Consider the following 26911-nt stretch of genomic DNA (forward strand, 5'->3'; position numbering starts at 1 on the left):
CTCTTAAACTATATTTCCATAATCATCTTTTTAAAAGCATCAAAACCTAACACACTGCCTTTAAAAAATGAATAAATAAATAAACAATTACTGCATATGTAGTGTGTCAAACTTCTAGATCTCAAACTTCTAAGTCCTTAACATGTAAACTAATGTTGGTCTTTTGTGTTTATTGCATAACTGGGATGCTGTTTTCACCAATCAGGACCGGATCTATCCATTTCAGAATAACCCCAATCATGCATATTGTCCCGTTTATCTTTTGACAGCTCCTATTTTATGGATGTAGGCCTTTGCCTCTTCAATCTGAGAATCAATGGCAGTGAAGGAAGTGCAGAGGTGTGCTGGCATTGATGCCTGTTTGTGACTACGAGCGAGGGAATGTGTTTTTATTTTAATTATATTGTGGGAGCTGTTGAGCTCTGTCTGACAGAAGCCCTGATAGCTGTTTCTCACTAAGCCTGATAACAAGGCCTCTTGGGCCGGGACTAAAGCCACGGCACTGATGAACAAAAGACAGGAGCTTTAGTCAGGGGGCTGCAAACTGCTGACTCTCAGTGCCAGCTAATGCAGCATTCTGTCCTGTCTCCCTGTCGCCGGCCTCTGTCCACATCCTTCTCTTTTTTTCTCTCCAACGCATTCTCGTTCACTTTTGGCACCAACATGCCCCCCAACAAAGAAACCCGAAATCACACTCTCTGTGTCTACCTCCGACCCCCACCTGTATCGGTTTGCCCTCACTTCCCGAAACCAAGTGACCGTGTCTCGCTGGAAGTGATCTGCTCACAGCACCCGGCCCGAGGTCTGAGCCGTATCAGTGGTGCGTGGGATGCGTGAGCGTGCATCTTGATTTCTGCCATGTGTGAGTGTTTGCGAGGGATCTTCCGTGTCACATGGACACCCTCTTCAGATGCAGGTGGGTTTGCTGACATAACACCTGTGCTGAATGTGCACTTGTAGTGTGTTTCGAATCTTACAACAATGTACTTGTAGACACTATAATATTAATGAAATAAAAGGCCACTTAAGTACACTTTTAAATTGCACTTTTAAATTACACTTTTAAATTGCACTTTGTAATAATGTCAAAATAAAAGCTTTAGTTTAAGTTATATTTTAAATCCCTATTTTAATAACCTTTAAAGAAGTTTTTTAAGGTAAGTGGTTGCAAGCAATTTATTTTAGCTGCATGAAAAAAAATGAAAGTTAGCCAACTAAATTTTTTTAATTAAAATAAATTTCTTGCAATCACTTACCTTAAAAAAATTCAATTCAAAAAGCTCAATGAATCTTTTTTTTTTTTCAGTGTAGTTTGTTATTTGATATTACTGTACATTAAAAGTTAATATTTTTAAATGCACTAGTGTATCTGATCATTACAAATGTTTAATTACATTTATTTTTAAATACATGACATACAAGTTTCAATGGAAATTACATTTAAGTATGTTTTAGTTTACTATGAACACTTGTCATTTGAAGTACACTTTAACCATATTTCAAAGACAATAGAAATAATGTAATGAAATTACATATAGGCCCGGTTTCATAGACGGGGCTTAGCCTAAACCAGGATTAGGCCATAGTTCAATTAGGACATTTAAGTAATTTTTATAAACATTCCTTCGAAAAAAGTATTACTGGTGTGCATCTTAAGACAAAATAAAGGCACTGACATGTTTTAAGATCAGTCGGTGCAAGTTTATTTTCGTTAAAACAGCTCAGATTTACATTTTAGTCTAGGACTAGGCTTAAGCCTTGTCTGTGAAACCGGGGAATAAAGTTGTACTTAAGTCACACTTTTAAAAAAGTCAAAAAGCACTCCTAATTGCATTTAATATAAATGTAAACTATAATACACTTTCACATTCAATTAAGTGTCAAAGACTTTGCATTCAATACACAGTATTTAAAGGTTATTATTTCTGTAATAATTCCTGTTTTTAAAAGTATGCTAAAATCACAAGGGACTGCATGTCATATATTCATCATGATAACAATAGTCCATTCAGTTGCTGTATAAAAGATCATAAGTTAGTGTTATTTTGTTGCTGTTTAACCTAAATAATATTATGTTCCTGTTAATGAAGATTTGGACACTTACAGGTGTGATTGGTGTATAATGAACTCATTATCAGCACAATAATGTCTAACTGGTTACAGAACTGCAAACAGAAGTGTGTGGCTAGTGCATTGTCCTCAATTTACTTTTATACACTGAAAGCCGAAGATAATGGTTAAGTTTGTTATAAGCTCATTTTAGTGGATCCAGTGATATGTATTGTTGGAGCCGGATCAGAAGTTGCTTTGGTGGCATTCTCAAACCAGTACCTCTTAACATGTTTTCATTTAACATGCAAACAAGTGTGTGGAAATATTACATTCAGGTCACATTTAAGCACGTTATCTGCATAATAAGTATTATTTTTAAAAGTGTGCTAAAGTGCATTTCTATTACAAGGGTGGTCAAGTTCAGACACCTTAACGTTACTAATACACAATGACAAGAAAATCAACCGAAAATGAAGAGCTAAAGAGGCGAGGGAAGTTATTTAATTAGTTAAGCTAAAGTTAACTTTATTTTTGCAACCATCGCTTGAAATTGGTTATCATCACAATTCTGTTATAATATCAAATGTGTTTGTAAATGGCATAAACCAGTAATATCACAAAATATCAGCATTTTACAAGCTTACACTAACTGATGGCTATGTTGTTGTTTTCCTGCTGAAAATGATGTCACTTCCTAGTGGATGATGTCATTGAGGATCTGGCTTTTTTAATCCAGGTGATATTCAAAATGACTAAGATGAAAAGTGAAACGGATGATATGGATGATATAATAATTCATTATCATCTATTATTTATCAATTGCCGATTTGTAGTATTAGAGAAGCACAGCAAAAATGGCAACAAAAGCTCAAAACAAAGCTTTGAAATGATTCCGCTGAGCTACTTAAAATTTAAAAGACTTAAGTTCATGTCATTCATTTGCCTTCCAGCTTGTCAGTTTTATTTTTCTTTAAAATATTTATAATGGCTTATAACGGCTTATCTGAGAAAGAAAGGAAGAATGTCAGATCTATATTTGCTTTTCCTGAACAGGATTTCAGTGATGAGTCAATGTCGAAAGATATTGAAGAAAATTGATGAAAAACACATTTTTTCTCCCACTTTTGCTTTGTCATGTGATTGTGTCTGTTAGTCTATCAGCGTCACATGACATAAACCCAGCTGTCTGCTCTAGATTCTTGGCTGTCTGTTCTGCTGATAGCTGCATTCACTAATAAACTAGACACCTCACCTTGTGCCAGGGAAGCCGCCCCCTGCTCGTTCAAATGCCTATCCATCACATTATGTTGCTGATCCTACTTTTATGTATTGAAACAATGCAGGCATCACAACAATGTGAACCCCTGACTGCCGGGTGCCCAGCTACCGCCTTTAAGTGCTATTTTGACCCTGTGGATCCACCTGCATGTCACGCTGTGGGGATAATGAATTTTGGCAGTGTCTTGTGACCTGTTAGAGTTGTGTGGGCACCACCCCAGGCTGGGTTTCAACACAGGCGGGTTGCCCAAAAACAAGCATACACACCTCACTGCTGGATAGAAAGCTACTTGTGCAAGCACTATCCTTGAGTGTTAAGCCTGAGACAACAGCTGTCGGACCTCAAGAAAGAGAAACTGTCATTTTTCATTAGAATAAAAAACATAGGCCTTCCAGTCCATCTTGTTCTTGGCTTCAGAGGTCCAAAAATACCCCATCATAACTTCTTTTCACTTTTCCAGATGTTTGGATTTTGCTTGTTTGAGTAGAGTTTAGTTTGTTTCTGTTTCTGAGTCCTCTGGGGAAGTATTTACGAGTTGGGAAGTCATAGTTACACCATTAGGGTCAATTTGGTCGGAGCATGATGGTGACTGGCAATGTACCTTTTCTACAAAAAAAAATCAACAAGATTTTTTTTTTTTAACTCTGCTTCTACAATTTATACTTCTGCTCATGAATAAAGAATATGCATCAGGTGTGGTTTGGCTTTTTTTATGCCTTTATTTCTTTTATGAAGGTGTTGAATGACAGGATTTCTGAGAGTTTTATGGAGGTAATTGTAGGACTTTTAAAAGACCCTTTAAAGACCAATAAAAGACAATTTAAGGAATAAGTAAATAAAATGAAAACAATTCAGCAATATGAAAATGTTTGAAAACACAATAGCCTAATTAGGTTTTGAATTTTTTTTTTTTTTTACATTTTAGTTAAAGTTTTAGTAATTTTATTGTGTTTTTTGTTATTTTGTTTTAGTTTTAGTAATTTTAGTGCATCAAGTTAAACTAATTGTAAATGAGAAATGTTGCTTTGGTAATTGACAACTAGCTGATATATATATGATTATTTTACATTTTAATTTTATTTCAGTTAAAATAAATTTTACATGTAACTTTATTCAAAACTTAAACTTTTACCTTTATTGATTCATTTGTGGATGGGTGGGTTACCTATTCGGTTGTTAAGTGATGATGTAAGAAGCTCTGTTTCCGGGTCCAAGCCTCAACTCGCTTCACTTGAGAATATGACCTCAGCAGCCGTTTATGAGCACTGTCAAACTGTCTCTGGCACTGTTTATTCATATTAAAAATTAAAGCTAAACACTTTCAAACTTACGGTATACACTACAGTCTCCGTGCTCACAGCGTCCCAAACACAAATAATTTTTATATATCTTATTTTAGATTTAGATTTTCATTGTCTGCCTATCTGGGACTTCAGTATGGAGTTAAAGGTTAAGATTAGAACTTTTTCGCTAGTATTCTATCACATTGTGAGTTTATATTAGCACCTATTTGTTGTTTTCTCATGGTAACTGATAGAGCGTATGGACACGGAAGCGTTGCTATGTGACGTCAGACTTAACAAGCGAATAAGACTTAATACCTAAATCTATTCATTATATATTCGGAATTGTCCAATATTGTTTGGTGTATAGAACCTTGCTAGTCTTATTGTAAATGAAATAAATATATGTAATTTCATTATTTTAAACAAATGCATCATCAGTCAGTAAACGCTGCTTCTGTGATGCTTTTTCCCTGACACGCCCACAACTTGGAAATCAGGCCAAAAATGTCGCTTTCCCGGTTGTAATTACGACTTTTTGGTGACGTTAATGTCCAATCAACCTGTAAAATATGATCTTTCAGACATGACTTGAACTTACCATCAGGCCAGAGTCATATTCTTGTGTGATGTAAACTGTCCGTATCCGTGTAAGACGCCCTCCCACCCTCTGTATTTGGGGCATCCCACTGGCTTCATCCAATTGGATTGCTGACCGCCTCCCCTAACAGAGACCATAATAATACTGCAAATATCCCTCGTCAGTCAGAGAATAAGCTGGTACAGAGTTGGGGGGAGAAACAGAGAGTTTGTAACTGAGGGAATAATTGATTCTGCACAAGGAAACACTCAATAAAGGTAGGGGATAATGACTTGTGTTGGGTTACATTGTGTGACATTGCTGTGTGGCTCAATAACTATATGAAAAGACTCTCAGACTGACATGGAAACTTTAGTACAGATGTAGTGTAATCTGCTGAACAGATGTAGTTTACCTGAGCATCTTAATGTTTTTCCTTGCACTGTCAGTCATACTTGCTGAAGGCACTGAAATGTTGAGTGGCACTGAAGAGGTGTGTGTGTTTGTGTGTGTGTGTGTGTGTGTGTGTGTGTGTGTGTGTGTGTGTGTGTGTGTGTGTGTGTGTGTGTGTGTGTGTGTGTGTGTGTGTGTGTGTGTTTTCTATATTAGTCTTACACAGTTGCAACAGCTGTGGACCTGGTCATAAGATCAGTCTCACGTTACTGTGTGGAGTTCATGGCCCAACATGCCATAGTTAAGATAGCAGCATGTGATGAAAAATAGTGAGAGTTAAAGGGACAGTTCACCCAAAAATGAAAATTCTGCCATCATCTACACACCCCACAACCTGTATGAATGTCTTTCTTCTGCTGAACACAAAAGAAGATATTTTAAAGAATATTTGTATCCAAACGGCCAATGGGGAATAGAAATTAATCAGATTAATCAAGGTTGTATAACTCCAAGACTTTATGCTTTATTATTTCCCATTAAATTGTTGTTGCAGACTCTGTCAGCGATGTTTAATATGTTTTGATAAACACTGCAGGTGTACATGATGTGCTTCATTGGAAGCGATATCCCTCAGCCAGCTCCTCCCAACATGAGTATGGGAATAATGTGTGTGTGTGTGTGTGTGTGTGTGTGTGTGTGTGTGTGTGATTCTAGTGCCATTCCTGCCACGTTTCAGGAGTCAGATGTTAATGGGACACCATTGCAGGTCGGGGGTGCGGGGGGCTCGGAGTTGAGACTTGTTGATGTCGCTGTAGATAGTCTGTGATGCTGCTGAATTATGCAGAATCTCACACACTAATCAGGTTCTGTTTGGAGGAAGAGGAACAAGCTGTTTTTCAAACTGATGCTGCTGTTGTGGATGAGATTGTTATTTAACTAATCTAGTCAATTATTGCAGCATCTCCAAAAAGTATATGCAATGTGACTGCAGAAAGTATCTAACTACTTTTTATATGTTAATTTTAATCTATATAATAATAATAATAATAATTACTATTATTATTATTATTTTCTGAAATGCTTTGCTTTAAGGGTAGTTTGATATTTTGTTATCCAATGCATTGCAATGACATTTTTGAGCTGTTGCTTAAATGTCCAAATACCTTTTGGGACAGTGCATCTTAATACAAACAATTACATGAAATGCAATATATACAAATATTGCATAATTTGGTAACAAACTGCAGTGGATGAATGATATCATGCTTTACAAACTGTAAAAAGAGTTTCTGGAAGGTCTTCCAAAATAATCACAAAAGCATAGGCCACTTATCAATTATTAAAACACACACACACACACACTACACACACACACATATATATATATATATATAGCATTTACAATATATTTAATTATATATTACTGATTGATGATTTATAAAAAGTGGGAACTTTTTCTCATTTTTTAAAATTATTATTATAGGTTGAAAATGAAAGGTCAAACAGAAAAGATAATCATGCATTCCTTTAACAGCGCTGAAGTCATTCTGGTTGACTGGACTTACTATCAACTAACTTGTTTTCTCTCTCAGATCTGGTGTTGGTTGTTATTTTATCTCAGTAAATATCCTAGTTTCCTGTTTAAAGGGAGGCATTTCCTCCTTGGCTTTACACACCCTCAGGAGAGACTGATCCATCATGTGTTCCTCCCCTGGGGCTAGACGTACGTGCTGAGTTAAAATACTCAATTCTGACAAACCAAGAATGAGAGATATATATATATATTCTCCCTGTAGAAGCTACTTTTATACATACAGATAACAATGGCTAATAAATGTATCTGTTTCTAATTTCCCTAAAGACAAGAATCTTGACAAAATCTATAGTGCAGAATGAGTCACCAATATTTTTGCTGTATTTTGCTGGAAGACGGAGACTGTACGTACATTGTCAGTGAGAGCACAGAAGTGAATTTGATTAACATAGGACATAATAATGACCTCAAAACTAACAAACGCGGGTATTGAACGTCTCAAATGGGGATTTAATGGGGTGGTTTGTGTCTGCATTAGGAACAAATTACTTTGTCATACTTTTATGTTTTAGAATGGGCTCTCAGTTTTACAAAACACCAAATTAAATGGTCACCAAAAAAAGAATTTTAGAGATAAAGACTTCAGAGCATTAATTAAAGCCAAAACTTCTCTTCTTAGCATCCGAATTAAACCTCCAGACAGTCTTGGACCTTTTCTGAGAATGTCAGTAATGCTTCCCCTTATTGTCCTCTTAAAAACAGAGAATTGACAGCCATCAGTGACCTTAACTGCGCATTTGACATGGGTTTGTTTATCTGCAGATTGCGAAATTTTGGTATTTTTGTGACCCTTGAGAGTTTTTTTTTATTTTAGTTGTTTATTTTGGACCATTGTATCTAATGACACATACTTGTTTGGATTAGGGATGCACAAATCCCCATGTGGGTCACCATTGGGCTCAGGCACTGGTTCAGTTGTAACTCTTGTGCCATTATCAAGTGCCTATTCTCATACGAAATGATCTTGTGACTGTATTGAATCAACAGCAATAGAATTACGTCTCTATCCTCTGTTGTTCTTGTAAGTGGCTGGCTTGTGTGCTCATAAGGACATAATTGAACAGTGGAGGTTGAGGAGGCTGGTTTGAATCGCAGCTAACTCAGTTTGTAAGAATTCTGTTGCTACATATATTATCGGTTAAAAGATTGGACCTACTCATTTTTTTTATTTTTTTATGATGTTTCCAAAGCCATGTAAAGTAATGGGAATTATGTATTGACCAGAAAATATATAAATACATGAAAAAATACAATAAACTAAAAATGTATGCATTTTATGCCAAAAATTTTATGTTTACAGTATATAAAAGATATATATAAATAAATAAATAAATAATATTTAATTTAATAATAAATAAAATAATATATAAATTCATATTAAATGTAGGTCTTTAAATCAAAACATTTTTCATGATCATAAGTAACAAATTTAGTAAGGAACTGGAAAATTACATCTTAATTTCCCTCTCTATCACTGTTCTCTAAGTCACGCATCAGTACCCATGAATCAGTTAGAGCCATTCATCTCCTGAACTTTTGTTCTAAATTGCATAAATTAGCTTCTTAATTCCAAACAAACTTTTTAGTCTCTCAAATTCTTTCTGAAGTATGCATTATATAATTCATGAGTGTTTACTGCCGCTGAGTTTGGCTGATGTGTGCTCAGCTTGCCTATTGCTTGGCAGCATTTGTAGGAGCTCTAGTGTGAACAGTTCTGTCATTACACAAGCACATGTCTATATAAAGATCAGATATGTGCAGTACCATTCCAGTCTTCTGTCCCCTCCTCAGGACACCCATAGCATCACTAGGGAACAGCTGCCTCTTTCACTCACAAACACACACCCACACACACACACACACACACATATACACACAGACTCCTATCGTAGGTATGCTGGAGTCTCTCCCAGCATTTCTGGCCGTAGGCAGGAAAGGACCCTGACAGGATGGCCAGTCGATCGCAAACCATTGTTATTTTTGTTAACTAAAACTAAAACTATTATAAATAATTTGTTTTTAATAAAATTAAGTTGAAATAATATCTAAATATTACAGACAAAAAATGACAAAACTTAAATAAGTAGCTACTTAAATTACAAAAAAAAGTAAAAAACTATGTGTACACAATGTGCATAATGACATGAGTGCATATAAAAACTACTGAAAATTAAACAAATTAAAATAAAAACCTATAATAGTGAATAAATAATACAACCATAACACTGTCATAGACAAACAGACATTCATATACAAATATTTTTTCCTGTATGAAAGAAAACAAAAGTTTGTTTTTTCCACCCAAAGTGTCAATAGTTTTTATTTTAATAGTGTTTTTTCTTTCTTTTTTTTAAGTGACTGTAGTAATACATATAAAAATCATGCTGAAAATATGCAATATAATGTAAGTTACAAAGTAGAGGTGTGGTGCTAAATAAGACAAGAAAGGTTGGGAAACACTTAGACAGCCAGCACAGCATGATAAAAGAGCACCTGCTAGTGTTATGTGTGCCTTGTGTAACAGGTTATCCAGTGTGGGTGTCTGAGCCCATTAGAAATTACCTGCTCGCCAGTCTACAGATCTCTTAATGTTGGTTACACACTCTTACAACAGACAGAGATACCAGACACCACTGCCGAATGAGGAATGAGAAGCATGCAGAGAAAGACACTGTTTGCAGGCCTATATCTGATGGCAACATGATCTTTGGTGGGACAGGATTTTTTAGTCTCATAGATAACAGCAGGGCTGATATAGTGTGGTAGGTTTACACTATAAACCAAAGTTGGAGGACTTGTAATATCACAGAATGACTTTGGAAGATTTCAAGAGGACAGAGAATCATGTGGAGCTTTTATCACAAATATACAGCAACACACAGCAAGTGATTTATAGTCAGTCATGAAAAAAGTCAACCAGATGTTGGTTGATGTGTGGTCAACTGTGATTGGATCACATAAAATGCTTCTTAATATCCTTGTGCTTGATTGTATTGAATGTGCTCATTCTTCAAATCAAAAAAAGGGTATTTAAAAAAAATTACTTGCGGATACTTAAAGAGAGACACTTTTATTACTGTTTTATTACTTTCTTAACACAATTAAGTATACTTTTAAAAATATATATTTTAAATAGTGCTGTTAACACAGTACACATACATAATGTAAACACAAACCTTTATTTTGGAGGCAACTAATCGCGATTAATCATTTTACAGCAAATATTTTAGTAATTTCAAATTAAAAGCTTTAAGGAAGTACACTTATTTTGATGTGTCGACTTACAAAAGCACATGTAAAGTACTTGATAATAACTTATAACTTATACAGTTAGAGTTAATAAATAATTGTCAGTACATTCAGAAGTACACTTTAACCATGTTTCAAAGACAGTAGAATTGTGAAATTACATTTAGACATACTTACATCCTACTTAAGTGGGTCAAAAATACAACTAATTTAATACATTAAGTCAAGTCAAGTCACCTTTATTTATATAGCGCTTTAAACAAAATACATTGCGTCAAAGCAACTGAACAACATTCATTAGGAAAACAATGTGTCAATAATGCAAAATGATAGTTAAAGGCAGTTCATCATTGAATTCAGTGATGTCATCTCTGTTCAGTTAAATAGTGTCTGTGCATTTATTTGCAATCAAGTCAACGATATCGCTGTAGATGAAGTGACCCCAACTAAGCAAGCCAGAGGCGACAGCGGCAAGGAACCGAAACTCCATCGGTGACAGAATGGAGAAAAAAACCTTGGGAGAAACCAGGCTCAGTTACATTAAACAATAATTAAGTTAAACAATAATTACACAACAATTTAATTGTAAATAACATGAAATTACTGTAAGTGTCCGAAAACACTCTTAAGTATATTGTTTATTGTTAATTATTGTTTTAAAGTATATAATTTTCATGATAATTATTAAAAAGTCTGTTAAAGTGTACTTATTTGTACACAGTGTACCTGGTCTAAATGGGCCTAAATGCATTATTACAGTCAAGTCATTTTGACTGATGGCTCCTGACATTGTAAACCTGCTCTAATTTCAGACTCTGACCGTGAGGACAGTAATGGGAGTCCAGGAGCCAGAGATTCACCTGTAGGTTTTCACTTGTCAAACCATTACCTCTTTAAAGCCAATAAAAATTGCTGTTTTATTTTATTGATCTCATGTCTGCCTTGTTTGCCTCTTTACAAACAGGTAAACAACAAAAGACAATCTCCCCCCTCAGACAGGCCTCCCTTTGGCGCTCATCTAAGTACACACCTCAGCATCTCTGCTGATGAACAGGACAGCCCAGAGCGAATTGTGAGTACTACAAATGTAATCTTTGACCCCAGCCATGTGGAGATGTGGATCTCAGACCTCTCAAGATCTTACTTCCAAATTTGTTTCCAAGGTTCAGAAGGAAAAACTCCATGCAGAACTAAAACAAGTTTTGAGTAAAAAGAGAAGCCAGCTTAGAGACACCCAAACCACCCTCACAGACATGGAGGAACCCCCCAAGACAGACAATAAGAATGAGGTACGAATGAAAACATCCCATAATAAGGACTGCTCTCAAAATGATTAAAAAGCACCTTTTTATGGAATATAGTATGAACATACTTTGAACTTCCTTTAAAAATATATAATGTATACAACTCAAAGCTTAGTGTTATGTAAGATTAATAACTTTTTTGAAATTAAATGACGTGTTTAACCCACAGCCTTTACCATTGCACATTTGTATTTTGATAATTTTATATTTACATTTTATATATACAAAAAAAAAAATATATATATATATATATATATATGTGTGTATATATATATATATATATATATACACACACACACACACACACACACACTCACCGGCCACTTTATTAGGTACACCTGTTCAATTGCTTGGTAACACAAATTGCTAATCAGCCAATCACATGGCAGCAACTCACTGCATTTAGGCATCTAGATGTAGATGTGGTGAAGATGACTTGCTGAAGTTCAAAACGAGCATCAGAACGGGGAAGAAAGGGGATTTAAGTGACTTTGAATGTGGAATGGTAGTTGGTGCCTGACGGGCTGGTCTGAGTATTTCAAAAACTGCTGATCTACTGGGATTTTCACACACAACCATCTCTAGGGTTTACAGAGAATAGTCAGAAAAAGAGAAAATATTTAGTAAGCGGCAGTTGTGTGGACCAAAATGCCTTGTTGATGTTAGAGGTCAGAGGAGAATGGGTAGACTGGTTAGAGATGATAGAAAAGCAACAGTAACTCAAGTAAGCACTCACTGCAAACAAAGTACGCAGAATACCATCTCTGAATGCACAACATGTCAAACCCTAAAGCAGATGGGCTGCAGCAGCAGAAGAACACACAGTGTGCCGCTCCTGTCAGCTAGAAACAGGAAGTGGAGGCTACAATTCACACAGACTCACCAAAATTGGACAATAGTAGTTTGGGAAAATGTTGCCTGGTCTGATGAGTCTTGATTTCTGCTGCGACATTCAGATGGTAGGGTCAGAATTTAGCGTAATCCTGTCTCAACGATTCAGGCTGGTGGTGGTGTAATGGTGTGGGGGATATTTTCTTGGCACACTTTAGCCCCCTTAGTACCAATTGAGCATCGTTTAAATGTCACAGCCTACCTGAGTATTGATGCTGACCATGTCCATCCCTTTGTGACTACAGTGTACCCATCTTCTGATGGCTACTTCCAGCAAGATAATGCACCATGTCACAAAGCTCAGATCATCTCAGAATGGTTTCTTGAACATGACAATGAGTTCACTTTACTCAAATGGCCTCCACAGTCACCAGATCTCAATCCAATAGAGCAGCTTTGGGATGTGGTGGAACGGGAGATTTGCATCATGGATGTGCAGCCGACAAATCTGCAGCAACTGCATGCTGCTATCATGTCAATATGGACCAAAGTATCTTAGGAATGTTTCCATCACCTTGTTGAATCTATGCCATGAAGAATTAAGGCAGTTCTGAAGACAACCCGGGTCCAACGCAGTACTAGCAAGGTGTACCTAATAAAGTGGCCAGTGAGTGTATATATACTTACAATCAATCATATCCTACTGCTGTTACATTTTATGTACATATTACCTACTTATCTAATTGTCATTTACCTACTTACCAAACTGTCTAACTGTTTTGTTCTCTGTGTAGTATCTTTATTTATTGTCAATATTTGCTGCTGTGTTTTAGTCCTTGAGCTGTCTACTACATAATCACTGTGTTGAAGGAACTGTATTTAATTTTAATAAAAGTTGATTTGGTACATTTTATGAACAGATGGAGAAGGACAACCAGTTGTCAGAGCTTGTAGAAATGGTTGTTGAAACACATGCTGAGGTTGGAGCTAGTGGGTACAGTGTTGTGGGTGGAGGGGAGCAAGGTATCTTCATCAAAGAGGTCTTGAAAGACTCCCCAGCAGCAAAGCACCTCAGTCTACAGAAAGGTACCAAGGGACTGCATTTTACAATACAGAGTGCAATGTCAAATACTGTAAATTTTTAAAGACTTCAGACAATGTCCTTGATAAGACAAGCAGGAGAAACTACTTTAACCATATAATCATTAATGGACAGGTGTTGAGTACAGGTGTGAATTAATTTAGTTTCCTTATGTACTAAGAATACCAAGACAAATCATGTAAGTTATAAATATTTTTTGATGATGTGTTATTGCAGGAGATCAACTGCTAAGTGCCAGGGTGTATTTTGATAACGTCAAATATGAGGACGCATTAAAAATTCTTCAGTGTGCAGAACCCTACAAAGTGTCCTTCTTTTTGAAGAGGACTGTGCCAGGAAGTGAAGTCAGCATACGTCCAGGGGCACAAAATTTTGAGCTCAGAGGACCTAAGGCCAAGATGCAAAAAACGGTACTTGCTGAAATGTTGCTATACAATAGAAATATTTTCTGAACATCCGCAGTATTTCTTAAAGTGATTTAATTTTAACAATAGTACTTACAACAGTAGAAACTAAAAGGAATGATCACATTTCTCTTGCAGAGCGTCAAAAGTGTGAAACCATTCAAAACCAAGAAAAGGAGAGGAGGAAGATTTGGATTGAAACGACTAAAAGAGAACAAAAAAGCAAGAGCACAAGCAGAGATGGACGTTGATGGATCACCTGGTAGATCAGACATCAGTCCTGTTGATGTTGAGTTTGTATTCCCGAAGTTCAAGATAAGGAAAGGTGGAAAGGCCACTGCAGATGGATCAGAACATCTGGAGGGTGTTATCACTAGTACTAAGAAAAAGAGGAAGATCAGATTTCCAAAGATGAAGGCTATGGATGCTGCTGTTGGTGAAGGGAAGGTCAGTGTAGATATTTCAGCACATGAGGGAGAGGCCTCTGGATCCAAGCTGAAGGCCAAGACGAAAGGTCCAAAATTTGGAATGAATTTCCCAAAAATTAAAAAGTCGAAGTTAGATTTACAATCTTCAAATGACAGCTTTGAGGTGAAAGAACTAGAAGGCAAATTTAAGCTTCCATCAGTAGAGCGTGATATCAACATGCCTCAGGGCAAGGCTGAAACTAATGTTTCTAATTTTGAGGTTAGTGTTAAAGAAAAAGGAGAGGGTCCTGAGATAAAAATGCCAAAGATAAATCTGGATGTCTCCGATACAAAGTTGACTGTCCCAAAGTTCAAACTACCAAATGTAAGACTTTCTTGTCATTCAGATGAATATGATGGAGAGGCAAGGAAAGAAACTGATACATCTGAAAATAAACTGAAAATGCCCAAGATTGACATCAAAGCACCAAATGTGGATTTGGACTTGCATCTCCAAAAGACTAAGGGCAAAGCTGAATTCAAAGATGTAAAAGTTCCCGACTGCACTGTAAAAGGAACAAAAATCAACACCACCAAGCCTGACACATCATTACCAGAGCTAAACCTTGATGCAAAACAAAAATTTGGAGATGACATTGATGGATCCATGGAAAAAGAGCATAAGATTTCCCTCCCCAAACTTGACATTGCAGGGCCCAAGATAGAGATGTCAGATGCGGACATTGGTCTTCCTATATTAGATGTGTCTTTACCAAAGATGGCTGCAAAAAGCATTGACACTGAGGGACATGCAAGTACTGGAGTAAAGTTTGAAATGACACAATTAGACATCTCTCTTCCAAAAATAACATCCCCTGAGAGTGATGTCATATTTGAAGAACCTGGAGCAAAATGTGGAAAAATTCACAAGCCAAATATCAGTATTCCATCATCAAAAGGTAAAGGAAGCAAAGTTCACACACCTTCCCTTGACATTTCGTTGCCTAAAGATAAAACAGAGATAAACATTGATATAGAAGGTCATTCTGGAACAGGTATAAAGTATGAAATGCCAAAAATTTATGTTTCGCTGCAAAAAGCTCCAGAAAGAGATTTGGCTGTTGAGGGACATAAAGGAAAGGGAAGAAAATTTGGAATGCCTAAATTTGATGTTTCCTTGCCTAAATTAAAAACATCAGGAGGTGAAATCGACATTGAAGGTCCAGATATTAAGAGTGGAAAGATTCAAATGCCCTCTATAGATACCTCTCTGCCTGAACGAATAGCAGGAGATGTAAATGTTGAAGGACATGCAGGAAAAGGAAGAAATTTTGAAATGCCAAAATTTGATGTTTCTTTGCCTAAATTAAAACCATCAGAAAGTGAAATCGACAGTGAAGGTCCTGATGTCAAGGGTGGAAAGATTCACATGCCCACTATTGATATCTCTCTGCCAGGAGGAGGAGCAGCAGGAGATGTAGATATTGAAGGGCATGCAGGAAAAGGAAGAACATTTGAAATGCCAAAATTAGATGTTTCCTTGCCTAAATTAAAACCATCAGAAGGTGTAATCAATGTTGAAGGTCCCGATATCAAGGGTGGAAAGTTTCACATGCCCACTATTGATATCTCTCTGCCAGGAGGAGGAGCAGCAGGAGATGTAGATGTTGAAGGACCTGCAGGAAAAGGAATAAAATTTGAAATGCCAAAATTAGATGTTTCTTTGCCTAAATTAAAACCATCACAAGGTGAAATCAATGTTGAAGGTCCCGACATGAAGGGTGGAAAGTTTAATTTGCCCTCTATTGATATCTCTCTGCCAGGAGGAGGAGCAGAAGGAGATGTAGATGTTGAAGGACATGCAGGAAAAGGAAGAACATTTGAAATGCCAAAATTAGATGTTTCTTTGCCTAAATTAAAACCATCAGGAGGTGAAGCTGACATTGAAGATCCCGATATCAAGGGTGGAAAGTTTCTCATGCCCTCTACAGATATTTCTCTGCCTGGAGGAGTAGTAGGGGGAGATGTAGATGTTGAAGGGAATGCAGGAAAAGGAAGAAAATTCAAAATGTCAAAATTAGATGTTTCCTTGCCTAAATTAAAATCATCAGGTGTAGTTGACATTGAAGGTCCTGATGTCAAGGGTGGAAAGATTCACATGCCCTCTATTGATATCTCTCTGCCAGGAGGAGGAGCAGCAGGAGATGTAGATGTTGAAGGACCTGCAGGAAAAGGAAGAAAATTTGAAATGCCTAAATTAGATGTTTCCTTGCCTAAATTAAAACCATCAGGAGGTGAAATCAACATTGAAGGTCCCGATATCAAGGGTGGAAAGTTTCACATGCCCACTATTGATATCTCTCTGCCAGGAGGAGGAGCAGCAGGAGATGTAGATGTTGAAGGACATGCAGGAAAAGGAATAAAATTTGAAATGCCAAAATTAGATGTTTCTTTGCCTAAATTAAAACCATCACAAGGTGAAATCAATGTTGAAGGTCCCGACATGAAGGGTGGAAAGTTTAATTTGCCCTCTATTGATATCTCTCTGCCAGGAGGAGGAGCAGCAGGAGATGTAGATGTTGAAGGACATGCAGGAAAAGGAAGACAATTTGAAATGCCTAAATTAGATGTTTCTTTGCCTAAATTAAAACCATCAGGAGGTGAAATCAATGTTGAAGGTCCCGACATGAAGGGTGGAAAGTTTAATTTGCCCTCTATTGATATCTCTCTGCCAGGAGGAGGAGCAGCAGGAAATGTAGATGTTGAAGGGCATGCAGGAAAAGGAAGAACATTTGAAATGCCAAAATTAGATGTTTCTTTGCCTAAATTAAAACCATCAGGAGGTGAAGCTGACATTGAAGATCCCGATATCAAGGGTGGAAAGTTTCTCATGCCCTCTACCGATATTTCTCTGCCTGGAGGAGTAGTAGGGGGAGATGTAGATGTTGAAGGGCATGCGGGAAAAGGAAGAAAATTCAAAATGCCTAAATTAGATGTTTCTTTGCCTAAATTTAAATCATCAGGTGTAGTTGACATTGAAGGTCCTGATGTCAAGGGTGGAAAGATTCACATGCCCTCTATTGATATCTCTCTGCCAGGAGGAGGAGCAGCAGGAGATGTAGATGTTGAAGGACCTGCAGGAAAAGGAAGAAATTTTGAAATGCCTAAATTTGATGTTTCCTTGCCTAAATCAAAACCATCAGGAGGTGAAATCAATGTTGAAGGTCAAGATATGAAGGGTGGAAATTTTCACATGCCCTCTATTGATATCTCTCTGCCAGGAGGAGGAGCAGCAGGAGATGTAGATCTTAAAGGGCCTAAAGGAAAAGGAGGAAAATTTGAAATGCCTAAATTAGATGTTTCCTTGCCTAAATTAAAACCATCACAAGGTGAAATCAATGTTGAAGGTCCCGATATGAAGGGTGGAAAGTTTAATTTGCCCTCTATTGATATCTCTCTGCCAGGAGGAGGAGCAGGAGGAAATGTAGATGTTGAAGGGCATGCAGGAAAAGGAATAAAATTTGAAATGCCAAAATTAGATTTTTCTTTGCCTAAATTCAAACCATCAGGAGGTGAAATCAATGTTGAAGGTCACGATATGAAGGGTGGAAAGTTTCACATGCCCTCTATTGATATCTCTCTGCCAGGAGGAGGAGCAGCAGGAGATGTAGATGTTGAAGGGCCTAAAGGAAAAGGAGGAAAATTTGAAATGCCTAAATTAGATGTTTCCTTGCCTAAATTAAAACCATCAGGAGGTGAAATCACCATTGAAGGTCCCGATATCAAGAGTGGAAAGTTTCACATGCCCACTATTGATATCTCTCTGCCAGGAGGAGGAGCAAGAGGAGATGTAGATCTTAAAGGGCCTAAAGGAAAAGGAGGAAAATTTGAAATGCCTAAATTATATGTTTCCTTGCCTAAATTAAAACCATCACAAGGTGAAATCAATGTTGAAGGTCCCGACATGAAGGGTGGAAAGTTTAATTTGCCCTCTATTGATATCTCTCTGCCAGGAGGAGGAGCAGCAGGAGATGTAGATGTTGAAGGGCATGCAGGAAAAGGAAGAAAATTTGAAAAGCCTAAATTAGATGTTTCTTTGCCTAAATTAAAACCATCAGGAGGTGAAATCAACATTGAAGGTCCCGATATCAAGGGAGGAAAGATTCACATGCCCACTATTGATATCTCTCTGCCAGAAGGAGGAGCAGCAGGAGATGTAGAAGTTGAAGGACATGCAGGAAAAGGAAGAAAATTTGAAATGCCTAAATTAGATGTTTCCTTGCCTAAACTAAAACCATCAGGAGGTGAAATCAACATTGAAGGTCCCGATATCAAGGGTGGAAAGTTTCACATGCCCACTATTGATATCTCTCTGCCAGGAGGAGGAGCAGAAGGAGATGTAGATGTTGAAGGACATGCAGGAAAAGGAAGAAAAATTGAAATGCCTAAATTAGATTTTTCCTTGCCTAAATTAAAACCATCAGGAGGTGAAATCAACATTGAAGGTCCCGATATCAAGGGTGGAAAGTTTCACATGCCCTCTTTAGAAACCTCTCTGCCAGTAGGAGGAACAGGAGGAGATGTAGATGTTGAAGGACATGCAGGAAAAGGAAGAAAATTTGAAATGCCTAAATTAGATGTTTCTTTGCCAAAATTAAAATCATCAGTTGTTGTTGACATTGAAGGTCCTGATGTCAAGGGTGGAAAGATTCACATGCCCTCTATTGATATCTCTCTGCCAGGAGGAGGAGCAGCAGGAGATGTAGATGTTGAAGGACCTGCAGGAAAAGGAAGAAAATTTGAAATGCCTAAATTAGATGTTTCTTTGCCTAAATTAAAATCATCAGGTGTAGTTGACATTGAAGGTCCTGATGTCAAGGGTGAAGGGATTCACTTGCCCTCTATTGATATCTCTCTGCCAGGAGGAGGAGCAGCAGGAGATGTAGATGTTGAAGGACATGCAGGAAAAGGACGAAAATTTGAAATGCCTAAATTATATGTTTCCTTGCCTAAATTAAAACCATCGGGAGGTGAAATCAACATTGAAGGTCCCGATATCAAGGGTGGAAAGTTTCACATGCCCACTATTGATATCTCTCTGCCAGGAGGAGGAGCAGAAGGAGATGTAGATGTTGAAGGACATGCAGGAAAAGGAAGAAAATTTGAAATGCCTAAATTAGATGTTTCCTTGCCTAAATTAAAACCATCACAAGGTGAAATCAATGTTGAAGGTCCCGATATGAAGGGTGGAAAGTTTAATTTGCCCTCTATTGATATCTCTCTGCCAGGAGGAGGAGCAGAAGGAGATGTAGATGTTGAGGGGCATGCAGGAAAAGGAAGAAAATTTGAAAAGCCTAAATTAGATGTTTCCTTGCCTAAATTAAAACCATCAGGAGGTGAAATCAACATTGAAGGTCCCGATATCAAGGGTGGAAAGTTTCACATGCCCTCTATTGATATCTCTCTGCCAGGAGGAGGAGCAGCAGGAGATGTAGATGTTGAAGGACATGCAGGAAAAGGAAGAAAATTTGAAATGCCTAAATTAGATGTTTCTTTGCCTAAATTAAAACCATCAGGAGGTGAAATCAATGTTGAAGGTCACGATATAAAGGGTGGAAAGTTTCACATGCCCTCTATTGATATCTCTCTGCCAAGAGGAGGAGCAGCAGGAGATGTAGATGTTGAAGGACATGCAGGAAAAGGAAGAAAATTTGAAATGCCTAAATTAGATGTTTCCTTGCCTAAACTAAAACCATCAGGAGGTGAAATCAACATTGAAGGTCCCGATATCAAGGGTGGAAAGTTTCACATGCCCACTATTGATATCTCTCTGCCAGGAGGAGGAGCAGAAGGAGATGTAGATGTTGAAGGACATGCAGGAAAAGGAAGAACATTTGAAATGCCAAAATTAGATGTTTCCTTGCCTAAATTAAAACCATCAGAAGGTGAAATCAATGTTGAAGGTCACGATATGAAGGGTGGAAAGTTTCACATGCCCTCTATTGATATCTCTCTGCCAGGAGGAGGAGCAGAAGGAGATATAGATGTTGACGGGCATGCGGGAAAAGGAAGAAAATTTAAAATGCCAAAATTAGATGTTTCTTTGCCAAAATTAAAATCATCAGTTGTTGTTGACATTGAAGGTCCTGATGTCAAGGGTGGAAAGATTCACATGCCCTCTATTGATATCTCTCTGCCAGGAGGAGGAGCAGCAGGAGATGTAGATATTGAAGGACCTGCAGGAAAAGGAAGAAAATTTGAAATGCCTAAATTAGATGTTTCCTTGCCTAAATTAAAACCATCAGGAGGTGAAATCACCATTGAAGGTCCCGATATCAAGAGTGGAAAGTTTCACATGCCCTCTATTGATATCTCTCTGCCAGGAGGAGGAGCGAGAGGAGATGTAGATCTTAAAGGGCCTAAAGGAAAAGGAGGAAAATTTGAAATGCCTAAATTAGATGTTTCCTTGCCTAAATTAAAACCATCACAAGGTGAAATCAACATTGAAGGTCCCGATATCAAGGGTGGAAAGTTTCACATGCCCTCTATTGATATCTCTCTGCCAGGAGGAGGAGCAGCAGGAGATGTAGATGTTGAAAAACCTTCGGGAAAAGGAAGAAAATTTGAAATGCCTAAATTAGATGTTTCTTTGCCAAAATTCAAAGTGTCTTCTGGAGAAATCAATGTTGAAGGTCCCGATATCAAGGCTGAAATTTTTCATATCCCCTTTATAGATATTTCTATGCCTGGAGGAGAAGCAGGAGGAGATGTAGATATTAAAGGACATGCAGGAAAAGGAGGAAAATTTGAAATGCCTAAATTAGACGTTTCATTGCCTAAATTAAAACCATCAGGAGGTGAAATCAATGTTGAAGGCCCCAATATCAAGGGTGGAAAGTTTCACATGCCCTCTTTAGATAAATCTCTGCCAATAGGAGGAACAGGAGGAGATGTAGATGTAGAAGGACATGCAGGAAAAGGAAGAACATTTGAAATGCCAAAATTAGATGCTTCTTTGCCAAAATTAAAATCATCAGGTGAAGTTGACATTCAAAGTCCTGATATCAACGGTGGAAAGTTTAATATGCCCTCTACTGATATCTCTCTGCCAAGAGGAGAAGCAGAAGTAGATATAGATGTTGAAGGACATGCAGGAAAAGGAAGAAAATTTGAAATGCCAAAATTAGATTTTTCTTTGCCAAAATTAAAAGCGTCTGCAGGAGAAATCAATGTTGAGGGTCCCGATATCAAGGCTGAAATATTTCATATGCCCTCTATAGATATCTCTATGCCTGGAGGAGAAGCAGGAGGAGATGTAGATATTAAAGGACATGCAGGAAAAGGAGGAAAATTTGAAATGCCTAAATTAGATGTTTCATTGCCTAAATTAAAACCATCAGGAGGTGAAATCAATGTTGAAGGCCCCAATATCAAGGATGGAAAATTCCACATGCCCTCTTTAGAAATCTCTCTGCCAGGAGGAGGAGCAGGAGGAGATTTAGATGTTGAAAAACCTTCCAGAAAAGGAAAAAAAATTGAAATGCCTAAATTAGATGTTTCTTTGCCAAAATTAAAAATATCTGCTGGAGAAATCAATGTTGAAGGTCCCGATATCAAGGGTGGAAAGTTTCACATACCCTCTATTGATATATATCTGCCAGGAAGAGGAGCAGAACGAGATGTAAATGTTGAAGGACATGCAGGAAAAGGAAGAAAAATTGAAATGCCAAAATTAGATGTTTCTTTGCCAAAATTAAAAGCATCTGCAGGAGAAATCAATGTTGAAGGCCCAGATATCAAGGGTGGAAAGTTTCACATGCCCTCTTTAGAAACCTCTCTGCCAGTAGGAGGAACAGGAGGAGATGTAGATGTAGAAGGACATGCAGGAAAAGGAAGAACATTTGAAATGCCAAAATTAGATGCTTCTTTGCCAAAATTAAAATCATCAGGTGACGTTGACATTCAAGGCCCCAATATCAAGGGTGGAAAGTTTCAGATGCCCTCTATAGATATCTCTCTGCCTGGAGGAGGATTAGGAGGAGATGTAGATGTTGAAGGACCTTCAGGGAAAGGAAGAAAATTTGAAATACCAAAATTAGATGTTTCTTTGCCAAAATTAAAACCTTCAGGAGGTCAAATTGACTTTGAAGGCCCGGATATCAAGGGTGGAAAGTTTCACATGCCCTCTATAGATATCTCTCTGCCAGGAACTGCAGAGGGAGGGCTTAAACTGGGAGATGACACTAAAAAAGGTATAAGATTTCACATGCCCACTATTGATATCTCTATCCCTAAAATGAATCTAACAGATCATGAACTAAAAGTTGGGTCAGATAATAAAGACATAGACTTTAACTTGACTCATGATTCTGATATAGAGACCAAAGCCTCTGGTGCCAAAATTAGTGATTTCAATGTCCCTGAAGTAACTTTAAGTGGGAACATCAAGCTGCCAAGTGTGAAAATACCAACTGTTGACATATCTGCTCCTAAAGTTGACCTGGACTTTAGTCTTCCCAAGGGAAAGGGCAGTGATAGAGAAAATATTGAACTTCTTAAGGCAGAGGGTGGAAGGCCGTCATCTGGGGCAAGTTTTGATGTTCCGGACGTCTCTGTAAAAATGCCCAAAATTTCACTTCCTAAATTTGGCAGAAAATCGAAAAGTAGAGACAAACTAGAACTGGAGAGTCCTGACTTATCTATAGATTTGGAAATGGAAAGAACATCACCATCTAAAAAGGATGCTGAAATAATTGGTCCTGACACTGAACTGAAGGTCAAAGCAGGTGCTGAAGAAATTACAAAACCAGAATTCACAGGAGAGGTTCCTGAAGATGAGGTCAAATCCAAGTTCAAATTCCCCAAATTCAAGACACCTACTCCTAAAGCAAAGCTCAAAGATGTAGAAATAGGTATTCCTGAATATGTGGACAACAAAGGAAAAGTCAGAATGCCAGCAGTTGAGATATCATTGCCAACAACAAATATTTCAGAATGTGAGGCATTGCTTCCTAAACCTGAGGTTGATGTATCTGAGGCAGATATCAGAGGTTATGAGGGCAGTTTAAAAATCCCTAAGATGCCAACAATTGACATATCAGTTCCAAAAGTTGATTTAGATGTTTCTTTGCCTAGGGTGAAACTTCATGAACCCATGGACTCTTCTGACTTTGATGGTAGTAGGGGTACAGTAAATTTTCCCCATGTCAAGATGCCTAAAGTAGACATTTCACTTCCTCGTGCAAAAATGGGTGGCACAGATAACCATGAGGTGGAGGTTGGAAGGAAGGGTAAATTAAGAATTCCAGAAGTGGAAATATCATTACCACATGCAAAACATGACACATCTTACACTGTCACTAAAATTAAAGGTGAAAAGCTAAAAATACAAAAAATTTCAGTGCCTAGTGTTGATTTAACATTGCCTCATGGACAGGAAAATGATGATCCTGATGTAGAATTTGGAGCGAAAGGGAGTAAATTAAAAATGGCAGACATTATAGTGCCTAGGATAGATTTATCACTACCTCATGGAAGGAAAGAAGATAGTCACAAACTTGATTCAGAATTAGAAGGTGGGAAATTAAAGATGCCAAACATTGATATACCCATTCCTCAAATAAAATCTAAAGATGTTGTTTCAGAACTTCAATCTGATGTAGGAAAAGGTAAAGTCATGATCCCTGGGATAAGGGGATCTGTGGAAGTAAAAGGTGGACAATGTAAGATACCTGATATTAAGATACCACAGGTAGACATATCATTACCAGAAAGTAGAACTGGAGAGTTTGATACCAAAGAGGGAGAATCTGGAGGAGGGGGTGGAAAATTGACAATGCCGAATGTTAAAATCCCAAAACTAGATATAGGAATCTCTAGAGATGCAAACATATCAGATCCTTCTATTGATGCAAGCCTTACGGATTCACATAAAGAGGGTAAAAAGACGATGATGCCTAATGTGCCTCTAGAGATGGATCTTGGCTTATCAAAAGATGGAAAACAGGATAAAAAGAAATCTGAACTTCAAGATACTGATCTGGATCCCACACCGAAAGAAAAAATAAAAGGGCCAAAAGTTAAAGGTACAAAATTTAATATTGGAATGCCAAAAGTAAAAGTTTCTGGATTAGAAACTGACATAAACAAGTCTGGAAAAATGGAAGCTAAATTTCTAAAAGGAGGAACTGATGCAAACTTGAAACCTGGTTTACAAGCATCAAAGATTCCTGAGTTTGACTTTGACATTGAGACTGCCCAAACTGACACGAATAATTCTGATGAAGATAAAAAGCAGACTGGTAAAGTCAAAATTCCAAAGTTTGGGATTCCTCTGCCTTCTTTAAGTTCACCTGAAATCAACATCAAATCATCTCAGGGAAAAGGTCACTCTATTAACATAGACTCCAAGGTAGAGTATGAAAGTCCACGTCTGCCAAAAGTAACAAAAGCTGTATTTGTTATGGTGAATCCACAAACTGAGAGCTCAGCTAGTGTAGGTGGTGAAGCAAGTGCAGAAATTAGAGATGTGAAGATTAAACAGCCAAAGATCAAAATGAAGCCGTGTTTTGGCAAGTCTCAATCAAATGTAAAGGGGAAAGCAATATATTGCGAAGATGAGGTGGAAACTGAGGGAAAGTCCAAAACTGGTAAGCTTAAATTGCCCAAAGTCACATTCTCATCTGGGCAGAGAGGATCATTTGATGTAACACCAAGTGGGTCTGATGATGGAACAAGTCCAAGTCTAAATGGTAACAAAGATGAAAAAACAATGTTTGGAAAGCTTAAATTGTCTAAAGTGGACTTTTTCTCACCATACTCAAAAAATGAAAGTGAGGGAGAGGAAATGGAAACAAGCATGAAACTCAGGATGGACAGCTCAGGAGAAAGCAAAGATAGCAAGGAGTCAAAGACAATATCAGGCACAATGTCTTTCCCAGGTCTCAAGAAGAAAACAGAGAAGGATGAGGAGATGAGAAAGAGTAGTACTATAGTATCCTCAAAAGCAAGGACTGAAATGTTGGCAGAACGGGAGGGATCAGAGTCTCCAGTACCCACAGTATCATCTGGATTTGTCTCTATAATGAAGTGTGAAGAAAGAGAGGAGACAACATGGTTCAAAGTACCCAAGGTCACCCTTAGACCCCATTCTACGGACATCCTTCATATCACACCAGAAAGCCACCAGAAGTCCTCTCTTCCTTGTGAGGGAGCCTCTGGAGGTTTCTATGTGAAGATGCCAAGCGTAGAATTTTTGACCCATGAAATGCCCTCAGAGCATCTGATTTCTAAAACAGAGGGAACTCTTACTATAGTGACTAAGACGACAAAGTATACAGAAACAAAAGGTACCAGTTCGAAACAGTAAGAATCTCACAGAACTGTGAGATCTAATCAGTAGTGGAATAATAATTAGGCCCCTTATTTGCATGTGACAATTGTTTCAGTCTTACCGGTTTTATTCTATTTAAAGCAGTGCTTAATTTGTAAATTGCTAGGTTCCGGAACAAAGCGAGGTAACGGATCCGGCATGTGATTACAGGAGGAAGAGGTAACGGAACACTCGCGCAAACACATTGCTGGACCAGTTTAAGTGATATTAAGAGCATGTACCAGTTGGAATTAGTCTGTAAGGTCATGAATAACATGGAAATGCCATGCGATTTTAAAACAACAATTTCCAGTACTAAAAAAGTTCTGAAAAAGTTGGAATTTGGAATTTTATTTTTCAAATCTCTGTGTAATATTAATCAGGTCCTAAATTTCTGTGGGTGTAGCTATATCGCATAGTTTTAATAATTCTCGCAGCTTTCAAGTTTGTAATTAGGGAAATTCCTGCATTTATTCAACATAGATTTGAATAATAAAATAAATCAACACAAACTATTAGATTAAATCAGTCATTCGAACCCAGTCTTCGAATCCATGAACTCTCTCGGAGCGCGCTTCTCATTAGCGCATCTTGTCTGCACTACAGCGACCTGCTGCGCGCTGCGATACAAGACTCACATTTCGATCGGAACAGCTGACAGAGCTGTCACTTGACTAATCAGGTAATTGTTGTATTGTCACAAAAATGTATAATTTGAACACCTTTTAAGTTTTTTAAGCCATTTGGTACTCGCGTGCTCCACAGGCTGCAGTGTGTGCCCTCACATTCACATCCAAAGCTTGCGCGTATAAAGCTGCCTCGCGAGCAGTGTTGGGAAGGTTACTTTGGAAATGTAATAGGTTACAGATTACAAGTTACCCTGTTTAAAATGTAATAGTAGTGTAACTTTTTCAATTGCTTTATTAAAGTAATGTAACTAATTACTTTTGAGTACTTTTTGATTACTTTTCTAAATTTGTGAAATTAAAGAATAATAAATAAAAGCATATACATCAACTTAAATACAGTTATCTAATAAGCATGTGACGTATTCTGTGTACT

The 26911-nt window shown here is 37.6% G+C and overlaps 1 protein-coding gene across 1 annotated transcript; it reads left to right on the plus strand.

Annotated features, from left to right (window-relative positions):
• The first annotated feature begins 843 nt into the window (after window positions 1-843).
• Window positions 844-25945, plus strand: LOC132101226 (neuroblast differentiation-associated protein AHNAK-like). The gene is made up of 7 exons (XM_059505992.1): window positions 844-916; window positions 11243-11292; window positions 11395-11502; window positions 11594-11719; window positions 13486-13651; window positions 13884-14077; window positions 14210-25945. Exons 1-7 carry the CDS (start codon window positions 859-861, stop codon window positions 25844-25846), a joined length of 12339 nt encoding a protein of 4112 aa, XP_059361975.1. The 5' UTR covers window positions 844-858; the 3' UTR covers window positions 25847-25945.
• Window positions 25946-26911: the final 966 nt, after the last annotated feature.

The sequence above is a fragment of the Carassius carassius genome, chromosome 23 (assembly GCF_963082965.1).
Source record: "Carassius carassius chromosome 23, fCarCar2.1, whole genome shotgun sequence".
Lineage (NCBI taxonomy): Eukaryota > Metazoa > Chordata > Actinopteri > Cypriniformes > Cyprinidae > Carassius > Carassius carassius.